The sequence below is a fragment of the Corvus hawaiiensis genome, chromosome 5 (genome assembly GCF_020740725.1).
Source record: "Corvus hawaiiensis isolate bCorHaw1 chromosome 5, bCorHaw1.pri.cur, whole genome shotgun sequence".
NCBI lineage: Eukaryota > Metazoa > Chordata > Aves > Passeriformes > Corvidae > Corvus > Corvus hawaiiensis.
The window spans coordinates 43,009,159-43,023,884 of NC_063217.1; the positions used below are offsets into that span (position 1 = coordinate 43,009,159).

Sequence of the window (14,726 nt, forward strand, 5' to 3'; positions counted from 1 at the left end):
TTTTGGTATAAAACTAAATGACTACTTTTGAGAATAGTACTGCATTTACACCAAATGTGCCCTTCTCCCTTTAATCACACTATCTAGGAAGAATAGAAGGCACAGTTGGACTAAGCTACATCCTCAGCCTTTCTGGCTTCATGCTGTATTTGTTACCTTATGGCGGGTTGCAATGTCCCTGACCCAGGTTAAAGAACCTGACACCCCATGGCCTTGCACCTCACACAGAGGCAGCAGAAGAGCACAGTGCCCATCCCGTGTCAGAGTGCAGGAAGGCACAGTGCCCCATCCCGTGTCAGAGTGCAGGAAGGCACAGTGCCCCATCCCGCGTCAGAGTGCAGGAAGGCACAGTGCCCCATCCCGTGTCAGAGTGCAGGAAGGCACAGTGCCCCATCCCGTGTCAGAGTGCAGGAAGGCACAGTGCCCCATCCCGTGTCGGAGTGCAGGAAGGCACAGTGCCCATCCCGTGTCAGAGTGCAGGAAGGCACAGTGCCCCATCCCGTGTCAGAGTGCAGGAAGGCACAGTGCCCATCCCGTGTCAGAGTGCAGGAAGGCACAGTGCCCATCCCGTGTCAGAGTGCAGGAAGGCACAGTGCCCCATCCCATGTCGGAGTGCAGGAAGGCACAGTGCCCATCCCGTGTCAGAGTGCAGGAAGGCACAGTGCCCATCCCGTGTCAGAGTGCAGGAAGGCACAGTGCCCCATCCCGTGTCGGAGTGCAGGAAGGCACAGTGCCCATCCCGTGTCAGAGTGCAGGAAGGCACAGTGCCCCATCCCGTGTCAGAGTGCAGGAAGGCACAGTGCCCCATCCCATGTCGGAGTGCAGGAAGGCACAGTGCCCATCCCGTGTCAGAGTGCAGGAAGGCACAGTGCCCCATCCCGTGTCGGAGTGCAGGAAGGCACAGTGCCCCATCCCGTGTCAGTGCAGGTACCCGCGGCCCGGCAGCCCCGTTCCAGCCTCTGCCGCCGCTGCCCGGCTGAGCTGCTGCCCCGAAACAAAGGCCAGTCTCTTCTGGCCTGCATGACTCAACCCCGGCTCAGAGGGAGGGGAGCTGCGTTAAGGTTTGCTTTGATAGCAGTGTTCCAACAGTACCAACACACTGAACTACCCGCCCTGAATATCCAAATTCACACTGAAGAAAATCTGACCAGCTTTTTTTTTTTTTTTCCTACTTGCTGGAACTTAATTTTTCTCCCCATTTTAAGAGTCAGTAGAGATAGTAAATACATTATGGATTTGAAATCTTCTGAAAAAAATTGTCTCATACCTCATATTTATTTTGCACCTAACAGGGTCAGGCTTTGTAATATACACATAAACCTATTATAGCAGAGCAAAATCGTAACATCTAAGTGACTCTCCTCAGCAGCGCAGTCCCTTCTGGAGTCCTACAGTAATACAAACATCATTCCTTGGGCTCATACAGAGGAAAAGGTGTCACCTTGCCTCTACATGCTATGCTCTATCAATCAAATTTCTTACTACAAGGGAAGAGTCAAAAAGGAAAAGTCTTGTCACCTTAGTGAAACTGTGACCTCTGTAATGATAATACAGTGTATACTCTAAAAGTTAAGTCATCGTGAGCTTACCAGAACTATTACTGAATTTTAAGACATTCATACCATTACTTTTGGGGAATATATCTCAGACATTTATTAAGATGCAAAATTTAAGGCTAAGAAAAGCATATTAATATGCAAAATTTAGGCTCATGAAAGAAACTCCACTGAGATCATTGTACTGAGATAATGAAAGGCAAGCATTGAATGTCAGAGACTGTGAAACCCCTCAATATGTACTTTACAACGGTCTTGCTTTAACATTATACACCATCTTATATATTTTTACATATACATACATATTCGTATTAAACATCACATACTGTTTTATTTCACATTATGCTTTGAAAAATGTGCAAGTTAAATTTCAGTAATTGCCATTTGTATGTGTGAAATATTTAACAAAAGGTGTGAGATGAAAGTTGCAAATGCACTATCAACAGCAGACTGTAAAGCCATTTGGTTAACGGTCAAAAATCGACATCAGTGTCTCGGCAAAGATGCACAAAGAAACCTTCACCATTTCTCCCACAACAGCACAGATACAGAGATGTCAATGAACAAAGTCCCGACTTCTGGAAAACACAAAACCGGTTGTCTAGGAGCAGAAATGTAGGAATATTTTACCAGAGGCAGAAATCATTGCCAAACGGGCTCTTACAGGCATTTACAGAGTGGCATGTTTAAATCTCAGAATGTACTGAAGATCCTTCTTCCTGAAGGAGCTTCCTTTTCTAGTCTAAAGCCTTCAAACTTCAAGAAATGCACTGACTGCTAAAATAGGTGTCATAGAAGGTGCTAATTAGCCCTTCTGACTCACAGGCATCCGCCCTTTCAGATGGAAAGCTCACAGTTCCGTGTACCTTCATGTAAAACTTAACAGCTTACTGATATCATTGCTACATAACCAGTAAGACAGCTCATATATCACACAGAAAAGCTGTTAAGTGCTAATAACTGGTCAGTCATATTAACCATGACAAATGTTGATTGTTATACAATCAGTCGTGGCAACGTTCAAGCAATGCTTTTAAGACCATTCTCAAGATTCAGGAGAAACGCGTGACCACAGCAAAGTCCTCTAAGAAAGCAGAATTACTTCTCCAATACACTTCTGAGGTTATTGACTTTTTCATTATTAAATACAACTGTTCTGAGTGCCGGAAGATGTACCCATGTAAGTCAAATTGTTTGGATTTCTCTGAAACAGAATTTCATCCCACGTTGAAATCATTTCACATCAAAATTAAAGGCTTAGTTCAAAAAGTGCATGCAAAACCCCACAAATTTAAAACTCTTAAAGGCACAAGGAGAAACTGAAAGATGGTAGGAAATAGGCTGCACATCCATTAAATACACTTCACATTCAATAGCTCAACAGCTCAATGTGTTCCTGGAAGCAATTCATAGAGGGGTGGAGTCAACTACGGCTATTTTTAGATCCCACCAAACATAACAGCCTTGCATTTTCCTGCTCCCTGCAATTTGGGGAAAAATCTGAAGCACTCAAGCTGCCTGCCTGTTTGTTCCCTGCTCCCAACCTCAACGCTGTAAGCAAGCAGCAAACCACCTGCTGAGATTAGGTAAAAAGCCCTGCTACAGATCATCAAAAGGAAGCAGTTTCCCGGTCGGATAACAGGACATCAGCGGGACTTCAAAAGCACTGGCAGCACTACAATGAAGGCCAGATGGAAGCTTGTCCTTGCAATGATTTTTAAGGGGATATTGAAAAGCTACGCTGATAAGAGCTTCTCCTGTTAAGGAGGAAATGGATGAGACATGAACACATGAGACGTGAGGCTCCAAGCCCAAGTGAGCGAGTGGTGCCAGGCACACCCTGGCCCAATGAAGGGACACCTCCAGGCCCCCACGCTCCAGGAGTTCTGAGGGGCATGGCACAAACACCTGAATTACACCAGACGGAGTCAGCTGTACACGGGGGGAAGATCTGCATATAATGAAATGAAATGTAATAAAGAGAACAAAAACCAGATTCCTTTGCCTTACCCTGCTTTTGTTATGGTCTAATTTGAAGTCACCTTGCATGCTCTTGTCTCATAAATTAACTCTGCTGGTATTTTATCATGTACACCGTAAGAAAATTCTGATGGTGCAACAGATTACCAAAATAAAATTTGCAAGTGATGTTTCACAATTTACGGTTTAATGATTCTGCTGTGCCCAACTTCAGACTGGAAGCGAAATAGTTAATATATACTTAATATATACTTATCTATACCCATGTGCTCCTTGACATCACAAGTGATAGCAGTCAGGACACTTACACAATTTTCACAGCTTGAAGTCAGGCTGAACTAACAGTAGTGACAAATGGATTGTATTCTTGGAACGTGAGTTTTGGAAGTTCCTCCTAAAGTAACTAATTGTCAGTAGCTGCTCTCAGAAAGCAGTAAACTGAATGTCACTGTCAATGTTCAAGATGTGTCACAACTGAACACTAGGCCAAATATGACTAAAGAGTTAAGATACTAATACCCACTGCATAATATTATTTGAATACTGTGATGTATTTAACAGACCACTGTAACTTTTCTCTCTTTTAATATCACAAGCTTTTGAAAGAAAAACTTAAGTGCTTTTTAATACTTACGCAAAGTTTTACTAAGGCTTTTGAACGTTTCCACATATGTTCTCACAGTTCAGCAGAGCACCTATATTTCAGTGGAAAATAATATAATAATCAACTATTCCATCATCAATGAATGCCATCTAACCTGAATAGAACCATAGGATACCCAATGGAATTGTTACCTGGCTTTCTCCAAAAAATCTAAGTTGTGATGAAGTGTCAGAAAATAAACAACAGAGTATTTTATACAAATGCAGAACAAGCTACAGAAAAGCACACTACTTTCCAGAAACACAGAACTACCAGTTGGGGTATATAAACTTCTAATAAATTTTAATATCTGAGTATGACCAAGATCACTGTGAGCTTCTCTGTCAAGTGCATGCCCTTGTCTATCAGGCCAGAAAATGCAGTGTTACCCAGCCCCTATATCAGCATCACACTTGCAGACCTCTCGTAATGGTCTATGCAAATCTAAGTGACAGCTAATAAGACAAAATAGCCTTATGTATGAATGCAAATGGCTGGCATATGAGAAAATCCAGCTACAGCAGCCATATTCATCAGAACTGAAAATTTACAGGAGTCACCTGCCAACAAGAAATGGCACAGTGCAGAACTTGGACAGTAAATGGTAGAGGATGCCTATTTCCAGCACACAGACTTAATATACAAGTTACCTGTGGGTACATATGGCTTATCAGAACAGTGGTCAAAAGCAGAATCTTCAGACAAAATGGTTTTGGCAAATCTTTTTCCAGAGCTGCAGGGTTAGGAACAGATTCACTGCAAGTTTGTAAAATGTCTGCATTCAAAATGAAGCTTTGCACTAACTTTATTCAAGTGACTATTACCCTTCTTTATGTGTATTTCTCATGTGTTTTCTTAATTTTACATTTAAATAATAGTACAAGCTACAGTGTCTTAATGAAATGTTATTAAAACAATCAAGTCAAACACATAATCTGATGCAATCTCCTGGCCCTAGAGCTTTTATCATAGATAATCCAGCATTTGAATTACATTGATTGAATATGAAAGAAAATAATACTTTAGTAGGAAACTCAAGGGTCTTCCCCAAGAGCATTTTTTGAGACACATGCATTTCGTGCATTCAGGAAGATGTGTTTCTCCAATGTATATTTTATGAGCCAGAGTAAAGATATCTCTAGAACAAATGCTAAGAGGATCCAGAGAGATGAGTAATGAACCCTCAGCATCAGAGAGATGTTTTTCAAGTGTATGGCCTGCACAGCAGATTAAAGTAAGGCTACAGACACGCAATCAGCTACAGCATCCCTGTGCAAAAACAGTTTGTGTGTCGACCTAAATTTGAAATGAACCACACAGTGATAAATTGCTTGCAGCCTACTCTTGCAATCTAAGCCACATTCTGAAGGCTTAATATTCATCAGCTTACCCCTGCTGCCCTCCTTCCCCTCATTTGTGAGATGCCCACTAAGCTACATTGCAGGAGTAGGGCCTTCAAAATTTTGCTTTAAATTTCCCTTTTGGGTGCTAATCCATTGAAAATCTCACAGATACAGAAGCAAAGGATGCAGTGCTATTTGCCATTTCAAATCACACAGAAAAACGGCATGTAGACTTCACCAGGTGAACACAGGGGTCCTGCTATCCAGAATGATTTTGTTCCCACTAGCTTTGTTCTCCTATTTCCTGGTACAGCTTTTCAGACCAATCTCCACTTTTGATTACAAGTTGCATTACTGATCTGGTGACATCTTCTGTAAGATGAATAAAGATCCTATATTCCATTGCAAAGAGCAAAAGGAGCAAATGAAAAAAATATCTAAGATCAAAACTTGTATTTAGGCATCTATAATAAATCTCCTACTTCTATACTTGACACAACACCAAAAAGGGCTGATTTCCAGAGATAATGAACTCTGAAAAAATGGAGCAACCAGTGCTCCATGCCTCTACAATTACAGCAGTGCGCATGCTTTTGTAAAAATAGGAGTATGATTTTAGGCAGCTGCACTTGAAAACCTTTGGTCACACTCACCGCAGTGAATAACCCTCAGGACAAACAGCTGAGCCCTCCTCTGGAGCACGAAGCCTCGAACTGCAATAACGAATGATGTCACTGACTCCCTCCAAACAACTCAGGCTTGCTGCTTCGCAGAATGCAACACCTTTGGTGACAAGGATTGAATACATCTAACACCATCTGGAATAGGTTTCAAATCTGCTAAGGTTGCTCCCCTGTTTTTGTATGGCCTCCATTCTATCTTTTAAATAAAAATGTGATTTTAAAATAATTTAGTTATCCTGGTGCAAATTTGTGTGAATGCTTCTTTCTGTAAACTGAGCTTTGCTAAAGTGAGTAAGAACGGGTTTAATTAAGATGGCCTTGAGTTACCTGTACACATCTATACATAGAAACAGTTATCTCATTCTGAGCTTGGAACTAGCCAGCCACCAGCTGGGTCCAGTCCAGAGGTCAAGCAACCAGACTAGTGAACCATTTTGGTTAACTCAGCACCTCGACAGTAACACCACCAATTTAGCAACAGCTTCCAGTCCACAGCAAGTTCATACCCGGCCGTACCAGCACGTGTTTGGAGCAAGTTCTTACTTGTATTCAAGTAAACATGTAAGTGACCACAACCAACCATCATCGATATTAGCCAAGCATCCACTGCTGCCCAGCCGGCTGACTAACCTCTCATGCTTCTGTGCAGACTTGGGATTCTGCCCAGGCACGTGAGAGTTCATCATCCTCATTTCCAAATATACTGCTAAACTGCAAGTCAGTGTGCAGCCATGCAGCTAAATTAGCAATCACACCTTCTCACTTCCTAAGTGTACTTAGTGTGAGTAGTTAAATGTGAGTCTTTCATTACATCATTGTCTTGCACGCCTGAGTCAGTGCATTGGTCACAGTTTCTCCTGGATGATTATTCACACTTCTTGCACAGCACCTCCCAGAACAGCCAAACATCCCAGATGTTCAGTTTACCTTGTGCACTTCTGCTTCAGAGAAACCGGCACAGTTCCCTTAACCGATCCTCCACATAAAGTCTCCCTGGCCCCTGCACATTTGAAAACTATAGAAAAGCCCTTCCGAAACCTTAATTCTCTATGTCCAAGATGTCACATCACTGAGCACACAGACGTTAAAACAAGAGATCATCATAGCTCTGCCTACCCCTTCGTAACATATTTCTTTTTCCAATGTTGATGCTTTGTATCTGGCAATGACACTCTTTGGAATCTATTACTAGTGCTGGGATTCCCAACCTGTGCCAACACAGAAAATGCTAAAATTATCCTGACCAAAGGGTGTCACTTTCTCCTTTTACCTCTCTAACTTTAATCAGAGTATAATAAGCTGAAGGATAAAAACTGAGAAATAGAAAATACAAAATGCATGCATCCGGAATGTGTTTTTAAAATAAATTATGTGCAAAAACCACACCATTGGGCCCACAATAAAGGAGGGATAATATGACATACTCACAGCATACAACAGTACTTTACATTTTCCAGCACAGAACTGTATGTATCACCTTTATAGATGACTTTGTTAACTTCACTGTGTTTTGTTTCTTTTCCTTGTTCCAGGTACATGTTCCATTTTCTTCGTTTCCTTTTAAAAAGGCATCTTATTTCAACAATGACGCAATTAATGCCACGTTTCTTGTCAGGTCTGAGTCACAAGCACCTTATGCTAGTATCAGAATACTTTGCTATCAATCTGCAACTGCAGTTTTGAAAATTTGTACAAGAAAGTGGTTGCTGCCTTTTTATAAACTTAAAAACGTAATATAAGCAAGCATAAACGGAAGCAGAAAAGCTTCTTCAAAGCGTTACGACAGGAGCTTGTCCTTTAAATTTAACGTCTGTTCTTGTGTTTCAGAATATACGAGAATATATTTAGGCAGAATGGGTGTATATGTTCTCCACTGTTCTGATATTCTCTGCAAGTTTTAAAAGGGCTTTTTAATCGCCTGAAATCCCTAAACTTATTGCATCAACAAGCCAAACTTTAGGAGGGTGGGTTTAACTTTTCATTCTTTTGAGGTATCACTGTAGGTAAGCATGACTTACATGCTGTGAGGGTATTGCAGGTATCTGGTGTCAGCACCTTGGCTGCGTGTCAAAACCACAATCTCACATACTGCAAAACTTCCATTTGTATCCTCGGCCTTATGTGCGACTGAGGACACTTCAGCCACCAAACGAAGCCCGGCTGCTGCACCGGCGACGCCAACCAACCCTGCAGTGGCCGGGCAGCTCCGGGGACGGAGCTGTGTTTTTGGGGGGCTGGTTCTCCCCTCCGAGGCGGGCTGCCCACGGCGGGTGGGGCTGCTCCTCGGCCCGGCTCTCCGAGTACCGTACCTGGATGAGGCCCCTGCAGAGCAGCGCGGTGTGAACGCAGCCCGGCACCTCCGCTCGGAGCGACACCGACCCGTTCCCACTGCGGAGCCGCCAGCTCCCCCTCAGGCTGCGCACCTCCGGGCCGCCCGCGGCCACCGCCAGCGGCAACAGCAGCACGGGCAGCAGCGGCAGCAGCGCCGCGTGGCCCATGGCGACAGCCACCGGCAGCTACGAACTGGAGCAGTGCTTCGAAGGAAGGAGGAGAGGGAGGGAGGAAGGAAGGGAGGAGGCCGGCGCTGCTGAGGGCGATGCAGCGCGGCTGCGCGCGGGGCGTGCGGGCGGCCGGGGGCGGCTCTGGCCCGGCCGAGCGCGGCGCGCGGAACGCGAGCGGCAACGGCCGCGCTCCCGCCCCGGCTGCAGCGGCCGCTGGCAGCGCACAGCCCTGCCCGAGCAAGTCGGCGAAGCGGCGGGTTGGTGTTATTTTTTTCCTCCAAGAGGCACGGCTGAACAATGATAAGAGGAGCTGTAATACGGTTACGAATCTCTCAGCTGCAGCAATTGCACTCGGAGCTCTAGAAAACGGCAGGGAGGCGTGATGGGGAAGAGCTGTGGCAACACCGCAGTGGGTTTTGAATATTGGCTCCCTCGACTCTTGAGGCTTTTATACGGCCTCAGACTTCCACCTCCTTTTTTCCGTAAAATTACAGAGGCATATAAAACCGTAACAAACGTCATGAACATCTCAAAGTACTGTGGTTTCCTCATAAAGGAGGGCTGTGGATTTTGTTTCTAAAAATTCAGAACATTCATCTGCAAAGGGACAGAAGCATCAGCTCCCAAGAAAGAACTCAAAGTACGGTTTTCAAGTCACACTGTAGCTTTCCTGTGTGCCCTCGCAAGGTTAATCCCTTCATTCACAGCCCAAAAGCAGAAATTAAAGCAACAAGTTTTTAAATAGTTCCGTGGGTGGCCTTAGCTACTCTCCAGGTGTAACATCCCACCCTACTTCATGCTCTGTTCCCACTGCACCAGGGGGTGCAGAGGGTTCTAGCTCACCTCCATGAACTGAGAATGTTTCACACCAGCCCCAGCAGCTAAAGCTGGGCAGAACAAGAACAGGGACATCAGAGTTTTGTTTCAGCTCCTGGCTTTCACACACCTATTTCAGCTTACCATAAGAATCCACCCTAAATTTGTCTTTAAGGCATGACTGAACATGGTCAACATGCCTATGTATTTTTGATACAAATCCTTTTGAGCTGACAACCCTTCGTTTCAATACAATACAAAAATACCAGTCCTTCCATTCACCTGCCATATAAAGAAAAAGTACACAATCCAACCACAGGTAATTTTTTCACCTGTGAGAGCACAAGGCAGGATGCAGTTCTGAGAAACACTGGTTCAAAGAGAAAGACAGTAGGTGATCTTTTTTTCTCTTAAAAAATTTCTGCTGCCAACTTCAAAAAGGGATAGCTGTGACTCACACTGTTGGGCAGCAGAAGGCCGTGCGAAACGTAGCTGTTAAAAAGCTATCATCTTAGATTGAGTTACCCCAACTGGCTTTGCATGCTGTAGAATTCAGTCAAAATTATTATCTTCTCACCTTTAATAGTGCAGACTATAAAATGATTATTCATTTATAGTAGAAAGCCTTGCTCTGTTTCTGTCCTCATCTGTCAATGAGTAATGTTTTCAGGGCAATCAACCATTTCAGTGTTCTTCCTTTAAATTCAGTGATACAACACTAAAACCATTTAAACATTGTAGTGCTGCTTGAGAGATCTTATGGGATATTATTTCTCAAGAAGCAGATTTACAGCTGTCAAAGAACAACTGCAATTTTTTAAAAAATAAATCTTTTCCAGCAAGTCATGTGATAGGTTCCCAGTAAGAAGGAAACTGCATTTCAAGATGTTTACTGTACTTCTGTGTTTTCTTTGCCTTTTATTCTTTCTGCTTAAGACTGACTGAAGCAACACACACACACACCAAAAAACCTTAACCTAAAAACAATGCTGTAATTAAGTATTCTGAGAACATGCTGTTTCCTTGTTCAAGGCTTATAATTAAGTTAAATCATGTCTCATTTTCATGTCCCAGTTTTAGGGTTTGTTTTTTGTTTGTTTGAGGGTATTTTTAAACAAATGACATTTTTGCTGTTTCAAGATACGAGCGTTTTAAAGGCTGTGTTTAATCTTTTCAAATCTTAAGACACAAAGCAAGATAAATACTTTCTTTCACTGTGTACCATATTAACTCTCTTTCTGAAATACCACAAATTTAGGAGGTTATTACAATTCTTACTTTACGATACTGCAAGCAGATATTCTTTATCAACTAAAACAAAAAGCTGAAGACAGAGCCATGCCTTTAGCTCTATTAGAATAAATTCAGAGTAGTTCCACTGAAGCTGCCCAAATTCTGCCATGTTAATCCAGAAGTGCTTTGTTTCCAAATGCTGTGCAGTCTCTATCAGCACAACAGGCTGCTGCTGTTTTCTCTCTCAAATTCGTGTTCAACGAGTTCATATAAAGGTTTTAAACTAAGACGTTCTCACAGATTTGGATGCAGTACTTCAAGATATTACTGCCCCCACCTGTCCACCCTGTACCATTCTTCTGCTGAAGGTAAACACCTCTGAAGTCAAACAGGACTTGTGTTCACAGCAGTTCGTATCAGGGCATGCTCTCTCTTTTGGTAACTGTGTGCTGTTGCGGATACCACCACCACAGACTATTTGTCAAAGATGCAAAGCAACTAAAGGATCACCGACCTTGGGGAATTTTCTAGAGATGCAGCAATATCAATGTATATATGTTTGTATGAGTGTAAATACCTGCAGGCAGCACAGGATATCCATTTGAAAGCCCCACAGCTCCTCAACATAACACCAGACCTCTGTTTTCTGACTGCATCTGCAGAACAGAACCACTGTGCTAAACAGTTACTCTCTGCCCTGGAGAAAAGACAATATGATGCAGGGAGCTCTCCAGCTATGGATTTCTAAAGGACATTCTTTTGTACTTATCTTGAACTCCATCCAAAAGGATGTTAAAAATAAAATGGGGAAATAAATTAAGATTGCTTTTAGATGAGGATACTATTAATACATTACTAGAAGAGAATGTTGTACTAGGTTATCACAAGCAAAATACAAAATGACAATCTAAATGGCAGGCCTGAAGTTTCTTTCATAATTATGGCAACGTCTGTAGGCCATTGCAAGGGGATTTCCTTAGCAAACAAAATTACCCAACACTAACAATCATGAGTAATTAAAAATAAGTATGTAGAAGGGAAGCTGCTGCTGCAGGCAAATGCTGTAATGGAAGGGAAAAAGCAAAAAATACCTAATAATAATTTTAAAATTTCATAAGCAGAAAAACAGGTGATGCCTTGAGTATAACCTTCATCAGTTATGCTGGGGTAAAAGCCTGTATTTGTATCTCTACATAACATCTTGCTTTGAGATGCACTTACACCAAAGGATTTAGGTGTCAGGTTACCACCTTCCACAGCACAGACAGAAAAAAGCCTAGGGATCTCTAAAGCCAGCATGGCCAGATTTCTAAGGTCAGGTTATTTAGAAGATGGAATTCCCACAACTTTTATTCTCTTAATTTTATAAACAATTTTGAAACAATCCTTATCTATTTATAAAATTATGTAACACTTACCATTGCTATTTACCTTTTGTTTCATAAGCAGTAAAGTCTTGGATGGTGCTCTCCAAGCTCCCCTTTAACTCTCATTAAAACTTAAAACATTCTGATTCTCTGGCACTTACAGGAAACAAGTAGTACAAGTGGAGACATTATGAAAATGTTGCTTAGCCTTTCTTAGAGGTCTAAAACTAGACAGCCATCTGTGACCACAGTACAATGTACGACTCATCCCTGGATGTCTCAAATGAAATCCCTCAAAATGTGGGTATCGTAGGTAGCAAACTATTTCCCTCATGATGACAGTTTGAGAGGCTTCACTGAGCCCATGTGCTTGGCACTTTACCAACTGAGAGCAGGACATACCAGATAGATCACACTAAATATGAAGCATACATCCAGCCTACTGTTTTAATGAATGTTTTCTGTGCAGGTGAGTATTAAGAGAATGTCAACAAAGGTTTGTAGCTGATAAATTGGATGAGTAAATGTAAATGGATTTGGAGTTGCTGAAACAGCTGGGAGCTGCATTTCTTTTTCTAACTCAAGTGACTCCAAACAAACCACTGGGACAGATCAGGACCTCTGTTTTTCAGACCTTCAGTGTGGCTAATGCACCTAGCTTCAGCACTAGGATAAATTCTGTTCCTCCATTTCTACCAAAATGACTCTAATGCAAGCACCAGGGAATATTCAAAATAACTTTACTGAAAACTGTGGATACTCTGGAGACACTTTTTTTTCCTCTTGAAAGATGAATGATTATTTCATCACCTATAAGAATTTCCAGAATTCTTAATCAATAAAGTCCTCACTGAATCAGCTCAAGCTCCACTTAGGCAACAGCATAAGCCAAGAGCATGGCTACACAGGAAAAAATACTCTCTTCTCTGAATGAGTCCAGTGAAAACCCTTTTACATAGTAGAGCTACATCATCATGCAGTCCAGGAAGCTACATGCCCTATCGCTTGCTGCACTGGTACAAATGTCTCAGGAGTTACAGAAATTGACTCATGCACATTCATGCAACAGGCATACTTTAATATGGGCTATATATTTTTTTTTTTCCCAAAGAATTCATACATAAACAGCACTAAAAATACTACTTTATACATACACCCACCTGTATAAAAAAACATTATGTGCTTGATTCTCATGGCAACAAAAAGGAAAATACTACTGCAGTATACAAAGAGTACTGGAAGGATCAAAGAGTATCTCAAACTGGAAAGGACTTATAAGGATCATCAAAAGTCCAACTCCCTTCTCCTTGCAGGACTAAATAAAACTAAACCATATGACTAAGAGTAACATCCAGATGTTTTTTGAACTCTGTCAGGCTTGATGCTGTGACCATTTCCCTGGGGAGCCTGTTCAGTGAAGAACTTTTTCCTAATGTCCAACCTGAACTTCCTTGACACACCTTCATTCCATTTCCTTGTGTCCTCTTATACTGTCTGACTAGATCTCTTGTTTTGGTACTAGTCAGAATTTTAATATTCTGATATTTACACTGGAAGAAGGGAAGGCAGGCAGTAGTTTTATGGCTAGAAACATTAAAAAAAAAGAGCCTTAGGGATTTGAAAAGAACCTTGTCTCTTCAGCTCAGTCCTTGGGACTCTTGGGAGTGGCCATGCTAAAATACTACTCACACACATTTGTTTACAGCAAGATTCTCAGCCCAGTGGATCCAAATAATCTGGTGCCCTAATTAGTCCCTATGCCTTTGATTGCTGCTGCAGGGGTCACTGTTCCATGGAAGAACTCTTTTTTCTCACCACTAGGACTATGGATAAGCACAAATGCAACAGCAGCCTGTAGAGAGGTTCTTAAAACCACAAGAGATCACTGCTTGGAATCAATCTCCTCCAAGATTGTTTCAGCAAGAGCAAAGATCTTCAGCTAGTCTAAGATAATATAGATCTAATCAAAGGACAAAAGATGCACTATAACTTCAATTAAATATTGTATAAAATACTCAGCATACATTTTGAAGTCTACAGAACATTTCACAGAAGTGCCACAATATTCTGAAGGTACTTAAAGTTCTAATTAGTGTGTTGAAGAGTGAACAGCTACCTAAGCCTTTGGTACTTTTTACATACTAGCAAAATAAGCAGCATTCAGCAAACAATCATTTCCAAAGGTATGGCTTTCTGATAAAAGGGTTTTGTCATCGAAGGAAGCCGTCATGACTCCAGAATGTTATTAAGCACTTAGCAGGTTCAAGATGCAAAATCATCTTGAGTACTTATCTGTCAGTAAAGGTTCTGTTGATTCTCTCAGCATATTTTCAAAACAATTTATCAACAGTGATCGTATTGACAAATACTTTTAAAAGCCTGGAACTGCCCTGAGGAATTTCAATCACACCAAAAAGATACTTAAAACCATTTTAAAAAGATGTTTTAGGCAATTCAGTCTAATGAAGTACTTCAACATGCCTAGCAAGTTGACAAGTAACGATTTTTCCACAATAATCACTTTGGAGTCCTCCATACGTGGTCAGAGACATGAAGGTATACTTGGAGGACAGAAGGGTACAACTAAGCTTCTCCTGCCACCTC

The 14,726-nt window shown here is 42.0% G+C and overlaps 1 protein-coding gene across 3 annotated transcripts in view; it reads right to left on the reverse strand.

Annotated features, from left to right (window-relative positions):
* The window catches only part of MANBA (mannosidase beta), a 54,756-nt gene that overhangs the window by 37,332 nt on the left and 2,698 nt on the right, over positions 1 to 14,726 (reverse strand). The window contains exon 1 of one of the 3 annotated variants that reach the window (XM_048303430.1): positions 8,515 to 8,774. The exons of the other annotated variants lie outside the window; for them this stretch is intronic. Within the exon in view, the coding sequence (XP_048159387.1) occupies positions 8,515 to 8,703 (189 nt within the window). The 5' untranslated portion in view covers positions 8,704 to 8,774. Of the gene's footprint in view, positions 1 to 8,514; positions 8,775 to 14,726 lie in introns of those variants that run through there. 3 annotated transcript variants of the gene reach the window in all.